This window comes from Manduca sexta, chromosome 14 (assembly GCF_014839805.1).
Source record: "Manduca sexta isolate Smith_Timp_Sample1 chromosome 14, JHU_Msex_v1.0, whole genome shotgun sequence".
In the NCBI taxonomy this organism is placed as follows: Eukaryota; Metazoa; Arthropoda; class Insecta; order Lepidoptera; family Sphingidae; genus Manduca; species Manduca sexta.
The window spans coordinates 9,991,100-10,006,886 of NC_051128.1; the positions used below are offsets into that span (position 1 = coordinate 9,991,100).

Sequence of the window (15,787 nt, forward strand, 5' to 3'; positions counted from 1 at the left end):
CTAGTATGCGTTCATTTCAATCATTTAAGTAAATAGAAAGTTAAAACTTCGCATATGGCATAACTTTGAAATTCTTAGTATGTGAAAATTTTCATCTTGTCATTTAAAATAATGCGGGGTTTCTTACGATATCTTAGTAAATAAAACTATTGTATAATCTGGTTGAAATACAATATATACAAAACAAATAAAAACAATATAAACTACATAAGCCTAGTTCTGATTCATTTCGGATTCTAAATCAATATAACAATATTCGATATATTATAACATTGTTATTATCGATATTAAATATACTCTAGTTTTTAACGCGTACATCCCTAAATATCTAGATTTGTCATTCCATATTACTATAGATAGCATATTGTAGCATGGAAATGTTACCTACTAAAAATGTTTAGATTTCGTAACGATCGCCTGTATTTCTTCATATAATTATAATTTCACAGGTGTTTGTAGATACTTCAACAATTTATATAATGTGCGAAGGCTTTCTGTATATAAAAGTAAATAATACAATTTCATGAACATAACTGACAACATACTTATTACACCGTCTGTCACTTTGCTGTAATTTGTATGAATGTCTGTGACCGACTTTATCAATTTGTTGGCGAAAATGTCAAGTGAAACGGGAGAAACAGAAATTTTATTCCAATAAATTTATTTATTTACCTCAAGCGATACTATTTTATAGAAAAGATGAATGTGACACTAACGAGTTTGGAAGCTCTCATATGTAAGTAAATAAATCTGAATTGTTGCCTTAATTGGACGCTTTGTACCGCAGTTTTAACAGTAATATTTATAATACTTTGTTATAACAGTAAAAGCGACCCACGAAAGTCTGCCTTGTCCGGACGCGGCGGCTCTCGAAGCGTTCTGCACGATCACGCGAGACTCTGCGGAGGGCCCGCAGCTGGCGGCGCAGGCCCTCGCCAATCGCATCCACTCACTGAACGCTCGAGAGGCTCTGCTGGCGCTGGTCATGATTGATCGGTGCATGCGACGTTGCGATGCTAATTTCCACGCGGAAGTTGGAAAGTTCAGATTTCTAAATGAAATGATAAAGTTGGTGTCGCCCAAGTATTTCGCCGACAGAACAGCGCCTGAAGTGAGGACTAGGGTAAATGATTTAACCATTGCTTTTTATTGTTTTGTACTTTTGATTAGTTAAAGTATGAATAAATAAATGAGACATTACATGGTGATCTTTGATACTATGAATTAATTGAATATAGATAAATTCAAGAAAATATTCTGAAAAATAATCTTTATTGTATGCAATTCTGGTTATTCGAAAAAAATCATAAACATCTCTTTAATAACATAAATAACAAAAATTGAGTGTGACATGTACCAATATTGAACATTATAGAACAGTTCAAAATATTATGGTTAAACTAATCTATAGTAATAATGTATAAAGCTGAAGAGTTAACACTCGTCTCAAGAACTACTAAATCAGTTTTGTATTATATTTGTATCACTAATAGGAACCTACTTTGCACTCTATGGCCTAGTTTGTGGCATGGGAAACTTTACAAAATCAATTCACTGACTGCCCAATCATTATTTTTGTTAGATATAAATATGTTATGGAATAACAAATCTGTAGATTTGCATTACCAAAAAAAAATTGCAATTTATTAAAATAAATTAAAAAGTATTTTTTTTTTTTATGGAAAGAGATATCATGAATTTAATTTTTTTTTGTGACATATCACCATAATATAGAAACACTCGCAAAAAAAAATTCTTAAGCAAGTTTCAAATCAATATGTGTATAAAGAAATATTTGTCACACATGAAGTGAAGACAGATTCTCTAAAGGACATAGCCTATATAATAATATATACATTATCAGTTACAATGTCTTTGTAGGTTTTACAATTACTCCATGCATGGTCTATTGAATACCCAAAGGAATCAAAGTTTAAAGTGGCGTATGACATGTTGAAGAACCAAGGAGTGGTGAAGGAAACCCCTCCACCTTTACCACCTGAGGATTCCCCCGCGCCGCCACCACGCCACAGAGCGAAAAGTGCTATATTTGAGGATGAAGAAAGGTCTAAATTACTCCAAAAACTGTTACAAAGTAAGAAACAAGAAGACCTGCAGCATGCCAATCGTCTCATTAAGACTATGGTTCGGGAAGTGAGTTATATTTTAAACAATTTTAGATCCACATGATATTTTGTATGCTTTTATTAAATAAATATTGGTATTATATAACTGAGTTTTACAGCTAAAGTTTTAATTAAAATTTATAGTTTTATAATTATTATTATTTGATATTGATTGATATTGAATAAGTATTATTTGATGTTTTATGGTCTAAATGTGATTATTAAAGGAGGAGCGCCGCAGCGAGGCTAACAGCCGTCGCGCGCATGAAGTAGGCGCGGCGTTGGACAGCGCGGGGCTGCTGAACGACATGCTTTCAAATGCAGCAAACGCATCGCCCGATGAAGAACAACTCATATGTGAACTGAACTCTACATGCGCTAGGTTGAAACCAGTACTGCAACACCTGGCTGCCACTGAGTCTGACGAAAATTTGAGTAAGACTATTGACAGAACATGTATTAGGCTCTTATTTTCTAAATAATAAATGTCTGGAGTTTACATTTCTGAATAGTTTTTAAGATCAAAAAATGGTTACAATATTAGATCTAATAATTAAAAAAAAAATTACAGGTGATATTTTATATGCAAGTGACGTATTAGATGAAGTATGTGCAAGGTACAAGGCCTTTGCAATTGAAAGAAAGAAAAGAGGCAGAGTTTACCCTAACGCGCCTAAACCGGCAACCAACACCGAAAGCTTATTAGATTTTGCTGGAGCTAATGTCAATAATGAGGAAGAAAAGGAAACAAAACAAGTAAATCCTAAGAAAAACGCTCTAGATGAGCTAGGAGATATATTCTCTGCTGGCGCAGATGCTAATATTGTAGAACCTCTAAAACCTGTTAATGCTATGCCAAATGGTGAGTTTTTCAGAATATGTATGAAGAAAATACTGCAATCTGTATTAACATGTAAAAACTTTCAAATGGGTTCCTTATGTAAGCTTATTTTTTTATTACCAATAGTAATAAAAAAAACTGTAATATCTACTAATATAACTGAATACATATTTGACAAAACAAAAGTATAATGTCATAAAATAATCCCTAAAAAAGCATTTTTTTCGAATACATACAACTTAATAGTGTTTTACTACGACATATTTACATTCATTAAATTATTATTTCTTACCAACATTTAGTATTCATTAATGAACATCAATGTATGATCTACATAATATTCTTTACTTAATCCGTTGCGATGCGCTGCATCCATCATTTTATGCAGGATTAATAAAAACAAAATATCCTGTCAAAGCTTTGTCTTTTACCTATTAACAAAAATTCTCACTTCACATTTATAACATCTTTCTTCTTCTACATACCCCATTATGTTAGAGTAATTTATAACAATAGATGTATATATAAGGAAATCACTTTTAATTTAGGCAATGTTTGTTTATTTGGTTTTTCCTACTCATTATTTATTGCCTTTTTCTTCCCTGTTTGTAGTATAAAATGGCACATGGTCTATTTATAATAACTATGTTTGTAGATGATGCTGATCTTTTAGGAGATAAAACAAATAAAGTTGAAGGATGGGTTGAATTAGATTCCCTTGGGGAACAACTTATGAAACAATCGCTACCAGAACATGCCAAAAGAATTGATAATTTTAATAGGTATGTGATACAATATATTATTTGAATAATGTTGTCAGATATAGCTAAAATTAATTTAATTAATTTTCATACTTTAATTCTCAGTAAAACAGCCAAGAAAATACCCATGAATGCTTTAGCATCGCCAAAACACGAAGCGCAATCTCATAATAACGGCGCATTATTAGACTTAGATTTTTTCACACGAAAGGCCGAAGAAGACACAAGCCCAGTTCCTGTACCACAAACATCCAAGACTCCACCACTCGACGACATAATTGTAGACATAACCGAGGGGCCAGCGCATTCCAACAGTAATGAGTTTAATAATAATGTTACTGAAAACAATTTGAATAATATATTGGACTTAGAAGTAAGTAATGCCAAAAGTGAAGTTACAATGCCTGTTGAGAACAAAGACCCTGAGGTCACTGAAACGAAAGTAGAAGTTAAGGCTAATAAGACTAAAGATGTGAAGCCGTTAAATGATATAAATGTGTCTCTACATAGCGTGCAGCCTAGTAAAGTGCCGCCACTCACTGCATTTGAAGAGGAAGATGGGGTTACAGTGGTGTTACATTTCTGCAAGGATAAACCAAGACCAGATGTTAATGTCATAGTCATATCTACTACTAGTAAGAACAAATCGCCCATTGAAGATTACAAGTTCCAAAGTGTTCTACCCAAGGTGAGGTACAAACTATGAGCTATTAATTTCCGTACTCACAACAATGTATGCGAGTTTTTTATTCACTTACATTAATGTCTTTCTCTTATAGAATTTTAGTAGCGTAAATGTAACTGTTAACTTCACAGGGTTGCAAAGTGCGGTTACTGACACCCTCCGGCACGTCTCTGCCCGCATATAATCCTTTCCTGCCGCCGCCAGCCCTGACGCAGGTGATGCTGATCGCTCGCCCGCCCACGCACACCGCCATCAACCTAAAATTCGTCATCACGTACACCTGCGATGAGGAAATGTGCTCCGAGATGGGGGAAGTCAAAGAGTTACCACTCGACGACATATAGTATTACGGCCTCACAGCCGAAATTAATTAATTCATGATCGACGCTTCAGCAGACGTATTATTTTACATTTCTATGTATGTGGTATATGTATGTCTGTAAAGGAGATATTTAGTAAAATATTGTAACTGTTCAGGTGTGGATAAATTTGTCCCACATATGTAACATTTCTTTTTAGAAGAAAACTGGAGGATTGGAAACACCAATTATATTCAACGCAAGCAGACAGGTATATCATTTTTACGTTGCGTACGTGGTCAAATTTGTCCTTACTTTAAATGGTTTAACTTACCCCATAACCAATGTACTATTGCCTAAATATTGGTACTTAGAAATTAATGTACGGATTTATTTTTTCACCCAAACGGGACTCGAACAAGAGATTGCTGAGTGTGAATGATTTTGCAATTACTAATCTGCCAGCTTAACATTCCTATTAGTAAGAGAAATATTTTGACAAAATGATTTTGTCTGTAGTTTATATATATGTGATACTGAAGATTATTTAAAGATTATTAAAATATAGATCCAGGGAAATAGAATACTCCCACAGAATATTTGCCTATAATATAGTTTATTATGTTCTACACTATTTTGGTTATGATAAGTTCAAATTTCAAATGCCTAACTATAGAATCCATAGGATCCGCCTTTATTATATGAACGAGAGTGAGGGATGCTTATAGTTGTGAATGGCTTACATTCTAGTCGAAATTTTATGCAAATATATCAGTTATTTATTTTGGTCTCGATTTATTCCAAATACACAGATGTATATCTTATATGCTGAAATTGTATGTAAAATATTTCAGTAGTATTTTATTAGTGATTTATTTTTATTGAATAACCCTATTTTTAAGTTGTTCTTAGTCGAAAAAAATTATTGGTATTATTTGTGGACCTGATGATTTCATAGAAGTTTTTACCGCTTTGGGCCGTGCAATTAGAGAAAGGGTGTTTTGGAGCTCCGGAAAAAGTATTTCACTTCAATTTTTAATTACAGTGATACTAAAAAACAGACATAATAGTTTCTTTATTAACAAAATTCTACCTACAGTGAATCACCCCCAAATATAATGTTATTAGAACACAAATACTTAAAGATAATTTATAGTATTTACATGTACTTAATTCTGTGAATAGAATAACATAATAATTATTTATTAACAAAAAGATGACGATTGTCATTATTAAATCGCTGGTTGATATTTTAAAGCTTATTATTGATAATTTTATTTTATAAATGATTTATTATTTCCTCATGAAAAATCTGTCAAAGGATTTTTTAAAATATTTTATTATAAGATCAGATCTGAATATTTAACCTGCGTTACGCGAACATGACTACAAAACAAATGCATTTAGAATTGTACAACATTGTATAGATAATAGTTAGCATTATATCATGCACATATGTAAAACTGTGCAATAAATAAGAGTGAACTTGATTTTGTTGTTTTAATTGTATATTCAGTATGAGTCGTTTTTTAGGTTGTGCCAAATCTTGTGTTGATTTCTTATACTGAGTTACTGACACTTTATGAGGTTGATTATATGGAGCAGAAAAATACGTTTACGAACTTCCATGCTTGTTTATTATAAAAATTATATACAAATTATTAAATGCAGCATTCCTTTTAAAAATAACACTTTCATAATCATACAAAGTAATTTCTGTCGCACTAAGGGCGCGCACACACTGCCCAAGTAACCATGCCGCAAGCGGTTGCGCACTGACCCTAGGAACTATATAACTAAATTCTAACTACATTTATATACACTTATTATATATGTTGAGTAGAAAACTGGATTAATGCTTTGAAAAACATGACAAAATATTCTATAACAATTACTATATTACCAATCATTTTAATTAAGTCATTCATGAAATAATCAAGCCATGTTCTAATGAACGTCGTCTACATAATTTTATATGAATCTGTCATTGAACAATATGTCATCTCAAATTGCTTCATACAAAATAAGCTAATCGCTTTAATAAATTACAATTTTACAACTTAATCATATGTCAAATTATAATTTTCTCCCACAAATTTCTGTTTGAAAATGGTCTTGGTGCCAATCAAGGCTATGTTATATGCTGTACAAAAAGCGATCCTTAGGGGACATCCACAATTATTAGCTTGATAATCAATCTTCACTACCCTGACATTTATGACAATCATTTCATTAAATTCAAATTAACATTACAAACAAGAACTTTTACTAGAATTCTTTAACACTCATTTCCTGTCACAAATCATTATATACATCACTTTCACCTGTATGTGTTTAATGTGGATGTGCCCTTAAAGATATTGTGATAGAATTTTCCATATAGAATGTTTTAATGTTTTTAAACCGCTTGATCTTTGAAAGCCAGTGCAGTAATCGCTTTCTGGTGGCCGCAGTATTCTCGCTCTAGTGTGCCTCTTTCCACATCCCAAAGGCGAGCATAGCTATCCGAAGAGCCTGCAGAAAAATATAACAATTTATAGAAAACAAGACAGATAAAAAATCCTTAGAGCAGCAATAATAAAGCAGGGAATACCAGCCTTATATAATACCACTCATGGGCGTAGGCCACTACTACAGAGACAGTTCAGTAGTTTCAATAACCATTGAGCAAGTAAGTATGAAGAGATCATAAAAGTAAATACTATGAAAATCAAAATTAGTATGTCACAATCATATCAAAAGATCAGACTCAGCTCTTTTGTCTACACAGCCAGTAGTATGGCCGCAGCCAACATTGTCCGTGGCAGGGCGAAAGCAAAAAATTGCTTTTCAACATAACAAAAATGTCATGCGCCCTTCCTTAGCAACTGTACTGATACATGTCACAAAATATTAAAGAGCTTTCAAAGCTTTTACACATTTTACCTCCTTTGCCACCCCATCTACACTATGTCACTGTATATACATGCATACTAAATGATGTTACCAGTAAACAAAAATCGCGAGTCAATGCTGAACGCTGCGTCCCACACCCAGCGCTGCGTCTCATGTCGCAGCTCGCGCATCGGCGTCCAGTCGCTCGTGCGCCACACCTTCGCCGAGCAGTCGCCGGACGTCGTCACTAACATGCTGTGTACAAGTAAATCATGTGTATTGCAACAGCTAGCATAACTTATAATACTACAAAGTGTTGCTCGAGATTTCATATGAGTAAAAAACTTTCCCGCTACAAAAACCCCTAATCACTGTAACGATCCATAACGCCACTTGTTTGACAGCGTAACATACCTACTTAAAAAATTACATTAAAAGTTCTAATATTTCCCAAAGGCGCTAATTACCCGGATTAAAGGTAGCCTACCTACTAATCCAGGACTTAGACAGAATAGTATTAATGTCCTAACTTAATATTTCAGCAGTAATGCACCAGTGGCTTTCTGAAAGAAAAATTTCACTTAAGCACTTTACGAGGATTGCAAGCAACTTATGTATTAATCCAAGATGATCCTTTATTATGTGCTGAATTTCGTCTAATATCATTTAAAAATATTTACAGAAACTTTCGCACTCATAGCATAAGCATTATAACAATACAATATTACCATAAGTAGTTTGATAACATAATCATTGGTTATACTGACGTGGAGTCTCTGCTGAACTTGCAGCGCAACGCGTACTTGTGGTGCGCGGCGATGTGCTTGCGCGGCACGGGGTGCGCCTGCCCGCCCAGCGCCCACACGTAGCAGTTGCCCTTGTTGTTCACAGCGGCCATCATCTTTCCCGCCGGGTCGATCGCTATATCCTGGATCGATGCTTCAGCTTCTGGGACCTTCCGAAAAAGGAGACAACAAAAAACAACTAGTTTTATTTTTCAGTTTCTGAAACACTACATACACACACTGTATGTAGTGTATTCTCGCTATCCTGAAATACCTCAATTGTAATTAATTCATTTGTCATAATTAGTATCAAATGGGCAACCGATTTATTTAAACATACCAACTGGTCATTCTGGTCAGTCTTGAGGTCCCACATGTGGATGATGCCACTCTGGTCTCCGACCATGATCTGTGACTGATCAGGGTGCAGCATAACAGCATTCACAGGAGCTTGCACTTGGAATATCTTCTGACACCTGGTCTGTGGAGGAGCCCTGCACCACAGTTTATAAAGACAGTTCCTACTTGTAACATTTAAATAGATATTGATACATAGTCTGTGTGAAGAGTTCCCTGAAGAGATAGAGAGGGATGCAACTAGAGCACTCACTTTTGCCATGTGTGTTGGGTACTTTGATGTAATATGGAGCAAGCCTATTGTCATATTGTGCACAAATTTCAGACTCTGGCCTGATACTAAACAGGAAAACCTTATACCATTTTGCCCTACCCAGAATTCAAACCATGGGCCTCTTACCAGTTTTGTAATGCTCAAACATTTAATTACGTCACTGATTTACTCTAGTTAAGGTCAGTCGGGGTAAGTGCGCCATAAAATTATTATAGCTGGATTCAATGCAAAATAATTTCTTTTTGTGCTGACTTAAGAATGTAATTTTATTAATTTAAGAATATTTGGTATTTTGTGATAACGACCTATAGCCATTCAAGGAAATCAGACAATAATTTAATAATATTTTGCTCAAAGTAAAAAAAGATAGTAGTAGGCGCACTTGCCTCCGTAAATGGGGTAAGTGCGCCTGTGTAAAAAAAAAACGTCAATATTAAACATTATAAAGAAAACACTCATTTTAGTCCATAGAAAAATAAGTTTTACCCGCATTGTTCTTGGATAATTTTTTATAACTCAATATTATAACAAACTATGGTTATCAAATCAAATTCGGGGCAAGTGCGCCATATATTTGTAAACCAGGGCTTCAAAACATTTTACCCATTTTTTTTGCTATATTTAGGTATTAATATTAGAGTTTTATCTGCGGATATGTTGTTATAAAGAAATGGTAGCTTTAATACGAAATCCATTTTATTTCTAAAAACTAAAAAAAACATACAATTATGTAGGAATTAACATTTTTGAATGCATTATAACTCAAAAACTTAGAATTTGACCTTATAACATTTCTCATTTCTTCTTTTGTAAAAACGAACCATATAAAACAAACAAATATCCGACGAATTAACTAATATACCTTTTTATTTAAGTCGGCTCAAAACAAAATACCTTGAGTACAAAAATGATGCTGTTACATTTTAATAATAATAAGACAATTTGTAAAACTTATTCTCAAAAAAAAAATTCACGTCGAATTGATAACCTCCTTCTTTTTTTTGAAGTCGGTTAAAAAGGTTGGTTGGTTGACACTTAAAATAAAATGGCGAATAAATCGTATTAAAATGAACAGAGCCATTTGTGTTTTTTAGTGGAACTGCATTTCAGTTAGAAGCATAGATATAAGATTGCGATAATTGTATAACCTCAATAGTTTTCGATTTTTTTAGGGTAGGTGCACTTACCCGTCGGCGCACTTGCCCCACCTGACCTTATCATCATCAGTAAATTATTATTATCATTTTGGATTTTGTACCTAGTAAAATTAATTGCACAACATTGAACTTTTTACTGAAACTTGTAATGAGATTATAAAAATTTTAATTGTTATTTTTTTTATCCCACAACTTATACATTCTTACTTATAAAAATTTCGCAAAGCTATGCTTAGTTAAAACATAAATTTACTCAATCAGCTGTAAGTCAAAACCCACCATCTTGCCTCTTAATAAGGTTTAAACTATGAAACCGGTGATGTATTTGACAGCTATTTAAGCAATTCCTAATCACCTCTTAACACTAAAATAAGTTTATAAGTAAGACTGTCTGATTGACTATGTGATTGTCTGCTAGCTTTTACCTTGGGTCCCATATCCTGGCTGTACAGTCTTCTCCGCCAGTGTACATCCAGGAACCATTTTTCTGGAAACAAGGCCATGTTTACATTAACTTCGAGTAATAATTAGATAAATATTTTATCTTGATGGTATTATGCATAGGTTCATGAAATATTAAACATTTTATGACATTATTAAACATTTATGATTGAATTTATTCCAAGTATCTCAGAAATCTAAACATGCTGTACTGCTGTGCTAAGTTCAAAAGCAGTATCTAAAAAAAACAAAATCTTGATTTTTATGTTGTCAGATAGCTTTAAGAAATACCCATTCAAGGATCTTACTTAAATAACAGTATCTTGTTTAAAACTTGTTAAACGAAAACCTTAAAAGAGTTCCTCTATCTCAGTTTTACATATAAAACTATATTTAAAAAACCTTGATTATCTCAAAATAAGGTTTCCCTAACATACTGCTTTTGCCCTTAGCATGGCAGTGTAGACTTGTTGGAGGACAAGAGCAGGCAAATGTTAACTTTATAAAGATTTAAATATGTTTTTTTTTTCTATCATTGCAAAAATAGTGTCATGCAAATGATATATAAATATGTAGATTTGGTATAAATTGTGAATGAATGATTCCTGCATACCTGAAAACCCACTCTAGAGACATTCTTGGTTATTCCCTCGAAAGTAATAACAGGATCAGGATTGGCGCTTGCGAGATCATACATTCGTATGTGCTGGTAACCGCAAGCAGCTACCATCTGACCATTAGGTGAGATTTCGAGCCCATTCACTTGCTGCAAAGTTTAAATGTACGACTGTATTTTTCTCATGTGAATAACATTTCGTATGTTGTACGGACCAAAACTTACTGAGTCTGGATGCTGCATAGTTCTCAAACAAACCCCGCTGTGTGCTTGCCATAATTTAATCGTGTGATCATAGCCCCCAGTTACTAAAACTACCTGTGACCCACCACCAGTACCATCACCAGCCATCGCTGATCACAGCGCTCTCAAATAAATATTCAATACAAATGTACGTCCCAATAGACTTTGTTTGATATAAATTTTATTTACAAAACATAACCTACGATACCAAATCAATTGAATCCGACCAAAAAGCCAGAGACCATACTGTCAGTGTGTGTCAAATTGACAATTGACATTAGCACCTAAAGTAGAGATGAGTCGTATTTGCTAGAACAGGTGTGAGGTTACGAATTTTTGATACTAGGCAATCTGCGTTTAGAAACGCATCCTTTATAAGTGAATACCAAAAGAAACGCATCACAAATGACGAAAATTACAGTAATATCGATACATTATAATACCGCGTCACATTTTAACATTATTGACGACGTTTTTTACTGCTCGAAATGATGAGTCGTAGACCTAGGTTTATTTTTTATATTCCCACCCGGTATAATGTGATGACAGGATTATCTTTACTTATTACATAAAATTGTAGCGGGACGATATCTGTACATTATAGATATTGATGACAAACTTGGGGCTGTTTATTGGGAGGACAACTGAAGCGAAAATATTTTTTTATTAATTTTGTCTGTCTGTATGTTTGTGCACTCATCACACAAAAACTACTACATGGAATTGAATGCAGCTTTCACAGATATATTGCTGGAAGTTTTACATAAAATATTAGCTATATTTTATCTCGGAAAAATGTAAAGCGGATAAGCGAACCGGAAAAAATGTTTTACGCGGGCGGAGCTGCAAACAAAGCTAGTGTAATGTGTGTTTTTGTTGTACCAAAAGAATTAGAACAATAACAAGTTGTTATTGGAAATATATGTTGTATTTTTCTTACTAAAATGGAATGCCACATGTAGTTTGGAGAGAAGCAGACCTCAGAACAAGAACAAGCAAGACAATGTGACATCATAAGGGAATACAGGGAATACATAACAGACTGTAACAAGACGTCACCAGTAATAGTTGAGAATTTTGTAACATGTAAAGAAGGAGCTAATATACCTTTAGCTATCCTGTGGAACTGGAACTGTTTTTTATTTTTTCTCGTAACTGTTACCATTTGTTGTTTGTTCATACCTGCTCTATTTAACTCTTGCCGTAAATTCACCTCAATACAATCCGTGGCGAAATGGGATAATTTTATTTATTTTTCTGTAGGGATTTTTTGGCATAGAAACATAGATTTAGAGAAATATGGGGAAAAGCCTACCGATTATACCGTTTGATTATAGATAGCAAGGATCGTTTTTGATTTGATTCAGGTCTATAAAAAAGATCTAGTAGTACTTAGATATCCACCACTTTATATTATTTAACATACGTGAAAAACATTGTAATAAAGTTCCTTAAAATTAGGGATTTCTATGATCTTTGAGGGAATAAAAGGGATTTTTATTCTAAAATCTAGGGTGAAATCGAATTAATAAATGGAAACACTAATGACAGCACAGCATTGAATGTGCAACCCAAAATGTCCGGCATAATAAAATAAATCGATCAATAATCATATCATAACAGAACTTTTACACCCGCTTAAGTATTTTACATTACAACTTGTTTATCAAGAATTTAAGATATTGTACATTAGTACAACATATTCTGTACGATTTTAATTAAATATGTACTATGTTCTCCCAAATTAATATAACCTACAGGCGGACTTCTTTGATGTTCCAAAATATTGTACTAGTAATCCCCATTGATAGATCAACTTCGTTACAGGTGTGGTATCTATTGATAATCGTACATATTATCGTAGTATGATGTACTTGTATTTATAGATATTATATACGTAACCACGTTGTTTTCGGATCAGCTTGACTAACCAAGACACTATGAAAAATGAATAAATGCACGTATTATGGATTAGAAGAAAGGAAAATAGAAGAAAGAAAAGACAAATGGAAAAATAGAATAATTTTTATATGAAATTACTTTATTGAACATGTAAAATCCGTATTGACATGAGGAATGCTAATTCTCATTTACAAAATAACACAAATGTAAAATTTAAGAGACAAATCACATCGAAAACCTACCTATTAACTAACTAAAAATACAACATACACATCAATTTCCTAAATTATTTAAATTGCCCGGCGGGAGACACCGCCGTGTCTGTTCTTAGCTTAAAGTTTGGTACCATTATAAGCATTGAATTTACAATGAGAAGAGGTAGGTTTAACAACAAGTGGCATCACATCCTTCCATGAAATAGTCTCTTATTTTACATGTTGATATTAGTTAGACCAAAAATGTAATGTCCAGAGTGCACACTTATGCAGTAAACTAAAGTATGGTAAAATCAATTCAAAGCACGGCTTCAAATAAAAACACTTTATATGGTAGACATCATGTCGTATTGCAGACATACAAGTTTTGATAAAACCAGTAGTACATCTTACAAATGAGCTACCATGACGTCACAGCGAACTTAACGAGGGAGGGCTAACTGTACAATTCCCCGGTGTATACATGCTAACACTTAACATTATTTTTTTTCGGCTTAGAAACCTAGACCCTAGCCTGTGGCAGAACTTTCCAAACTCTGCAGTCCTACAACATATAATCACCACTGAGTAATAATACTACAAAATATAGTATGCAAACAACACATTGCAAAACAATCAACAATTCCTTGTGGACCAAATATTCTGGTGTAATACATAAGAAACATGAGCCTAAATGTTATTATTTAACAGATTTCAACTCCATAAACATTAATATAATTGAATTCCATACAGACTTTGGAAAGTCAGTCCCATTTTTACTTTGTAATAAATTAAGTCCAGTAAATTATTCAATATGAACAGTAATGCCTTATTGATTGGGAGATCAATCACTTTCTTCATCCTCCTCCTCACCCTCCTCCTCTTCAGACTCTTCCTTCTTTTTCTTGGATTTCTGTAAACAAACAATTTGTTAGGAACAATATATTATAATCTATTCCTAATCAAAAACGCAATAAATAGGTCACTTACAGCTGGCGCCGCTTTCTTGGCCTTCTTTCCTCTCTTTTGAGCCTTCTTTTCGCCACCATCACCACCGCCGCCGTTAGCGTTGTACGATTCTAAATCCTTAGCATACTGTTCTTTGGCCTTTGCTGCCTTTTCCTCCCATACCTGGATAAATGTAAAACATTAATTAGCAACACGTTGTAGGTAAATGCAAACGCAGACCCTTTTCACAATTTGATATACATACACTCTTGTCCTTCATGGATTTCCATATTTCTCCTCCCTTTTTGGCTATTTCAGTAACCTTAAGGCCAGGGTTTTCAGCCTTAATTTGCTCCCTCGCACTGTTTAACCACAGCATATAAGCTGACATAGGACGCTTCGGCTTGTCCGTCATTTTAACTTTTTTCCTGTAACAAAAGATCACAAATTTTAAGAAAATCCGAGAAAAATGCGAGGCAACAGGTTATACAGTCCATGCTGCAAAGACTAAAGTGCTAGCTTGCCTTCGCACTGCATAAATGGCATAGTAGGGCGGCGTTTTGGCGGGAAACATGTTAGGAGCTCCCGTAGATAAAAATAAATAATCCCCATATTGATTTTTCAAATATTCAGTTAAAATGACAAAGATTACAATAAAAAAAGCATATTACATTGTTATAATCAACGAAAATAGTTATCGCCCCATATAACGAGTTCACTGTCCTAGGCTTGGGTCGAACGAGCCATTTTGTTTTCACGGATTGTGTCGAAAATACGCAATTAGTACAAAAGACATTGTTACCAAATAATCCCTTAGCTATTCAACTAAAACTCATAGAAGAAGTGTTTAAGTCCTCCCGTGGAAAAGATCCGAGAAATTAATTATTGAAATAAGGCGTCGTTCTCCATACCCACGCGTACTAAGGAAAGTACGGCGAGGCCTATAGCCATGTTTGAATGCGAATTCCAACGTGGAATGAAACTAAATCTCTATAAATAAGGCACGAAAAACAAGAATAAGCTTAATTAAATACTTAAATATGAACTGAAAAATTAATAGACTTACCTGATGGCAAAAATTTTGAAATTATTTTTGAACTGGTGCACAACCAAACTGTAGACGTAGAGAACCAGAAGAAATGTATGGAGCTCGAACAAAATGTTCCCAGTGCAAGCTAGCTTGGGGTCGGCTCGCGTCGGCACAGTGGCGCCATCTACGCGCTACATGATTGGCCGAGCGGAGCATTGCAGCCAACTTTCAACATTGACGAGGCATCTTGT

The 15,787-nt window shown here is 34.0% G+C and overlaps 3 protein-coding genes and 1 long non-coding RNA gene across 5 annotated transcripts; 2 read left to right on the forward strand and 2 right to left on the reverse strand.

Annotated features, from left to right (window-relative positions):
- The first annotated feature begins 373 nt into the window (after positions 1-373).
- LOC115439845 (ADP-ribosylation factor-binding protein GGA3) lies at positions 374-6,205 on the forward strand. Its single transcript, XM_030163871.2, has 8 exons — positions 374-739; positions 828-1,126; positions 1,885-2,157; positions 2,357-2,564; positions 2,701-2,991; positions 3,626-3,752; positions 3,837-4,419; positions 4,548-6,205. The coding sequence occupies exons 1-8, from the start codon at positions 703-705 to the stop codon at positions 4,758-4,760; spliced, it is 2,031 nt and encodes a 676-aa protein (XP_030019731.1). The 5' UTR covers positions 374-702; the 3' UTR covers positions 4,761-6,205.
- Positions 6,206-6,329: 124 nt separating this feature from the next.
- Positions 6,330-11,739, reverse strand: LOC115439846 (target of rapamycin complex subunit lst8). Of its 2 annotated transcripts, none has more exons than XM_030163873.1 (7): positions 11,445-11,739; positions 11,217-11,369; positions 10,588-10,649; positions 8,715-8,868; positions 8,357-8,544; positions 7,702-7,844; positions 6,330-7,229 (listed from the first exon to the last, which is right to left on the reverse strand). In XM_030163873.1, exons 1-7 carry the CDS (start codon positions 11,568-11,570, stop codon positions 7,114-7,116), a joined length of 942 nt encoding a protein of 313 aa, XP_030019733.1. In that variant the 5' UTR covers positions 11,571-11,739; the 3' UTR covers positions 6,330-7,113. The 2 variants fall into 2 exon arrangements, with proteins under 2 accessions (XP_030019733.1, XP_030019732.1); XM_030163872.1 differs by having other exon boundaries at positions 8,357-8,547.
- Positions 11,740-13,025: 1,286 nt separating this feature from the next.
- On the forward strand, positions 13,026-14,022 carry LOC115439831. The gene is made up of 2 exons (XR_003938298.2): positions 13,026-13,289; positions 13,384-14,022. It is a non-coding gene; the product is annotated as an uncharacterized LOC115439831 (long non-coding RNA).
- LOC115439830 (high mobility group protein D-like) lies at positions 13,472-15,767 on the reverse strand. Its single transcript, XM_030163848.2, is given in 5 exon segments — positions 13,472-14,471; positions 14,549-14,689; positions 14,772-14,934; positions 15,573-15,691; positions 15,693-15,767. Coding segments are annotated over 5 exon segments (552 nt in total). The 5' UTR covers positions 15,753-15,767; the 3' UTR covers positions 13,472-14,402.
- Positions 15,768-15,787: the final 20 nt, after the last annotated feature.

Coding starts and splice junctions, on each gene's coding strand:
- LOC115439845 (XM_030163871.2), top strand. CDS start 703: ATGAATGTGACACTAACGAGTTTGGAAGCTCTCATAT. Junction 2,565..2,700: donor TGAGTCTGACGAAAATTTGA/GTAAGACTATTG, acceptor AAAAAATTACAG/GTGATATTTTATATGCAAGT. Junction 3,753..3,836: donor AGAATTGATAATTTTAATAG/GTATGTGATACA, acceptor TTTAATTCTCAG/TAAAACAGCCAAGAAAATAC.
- LOC115439846 (XM_030163872.1), bottom strand. CDS start 11,570: ATGGCTGGTGATGGTACTGGTGGTGGGTCACAGGTAGTTTTAGTAACT. Junction 11,370..11,444: donor CTATGCAGCATCCAGACTCA/GTAAGTTTTGGT, acceptor TAAACTTTGCAG/CAAGTGAATGGGCTCGAAAT. Junction 7,845..8,356: donor AAGTTCAGCAGAGACTCCAC/GTCAGTATAACC, acceptor ACTTGTACACAG/CATGTTAGTGACGACGTCCG.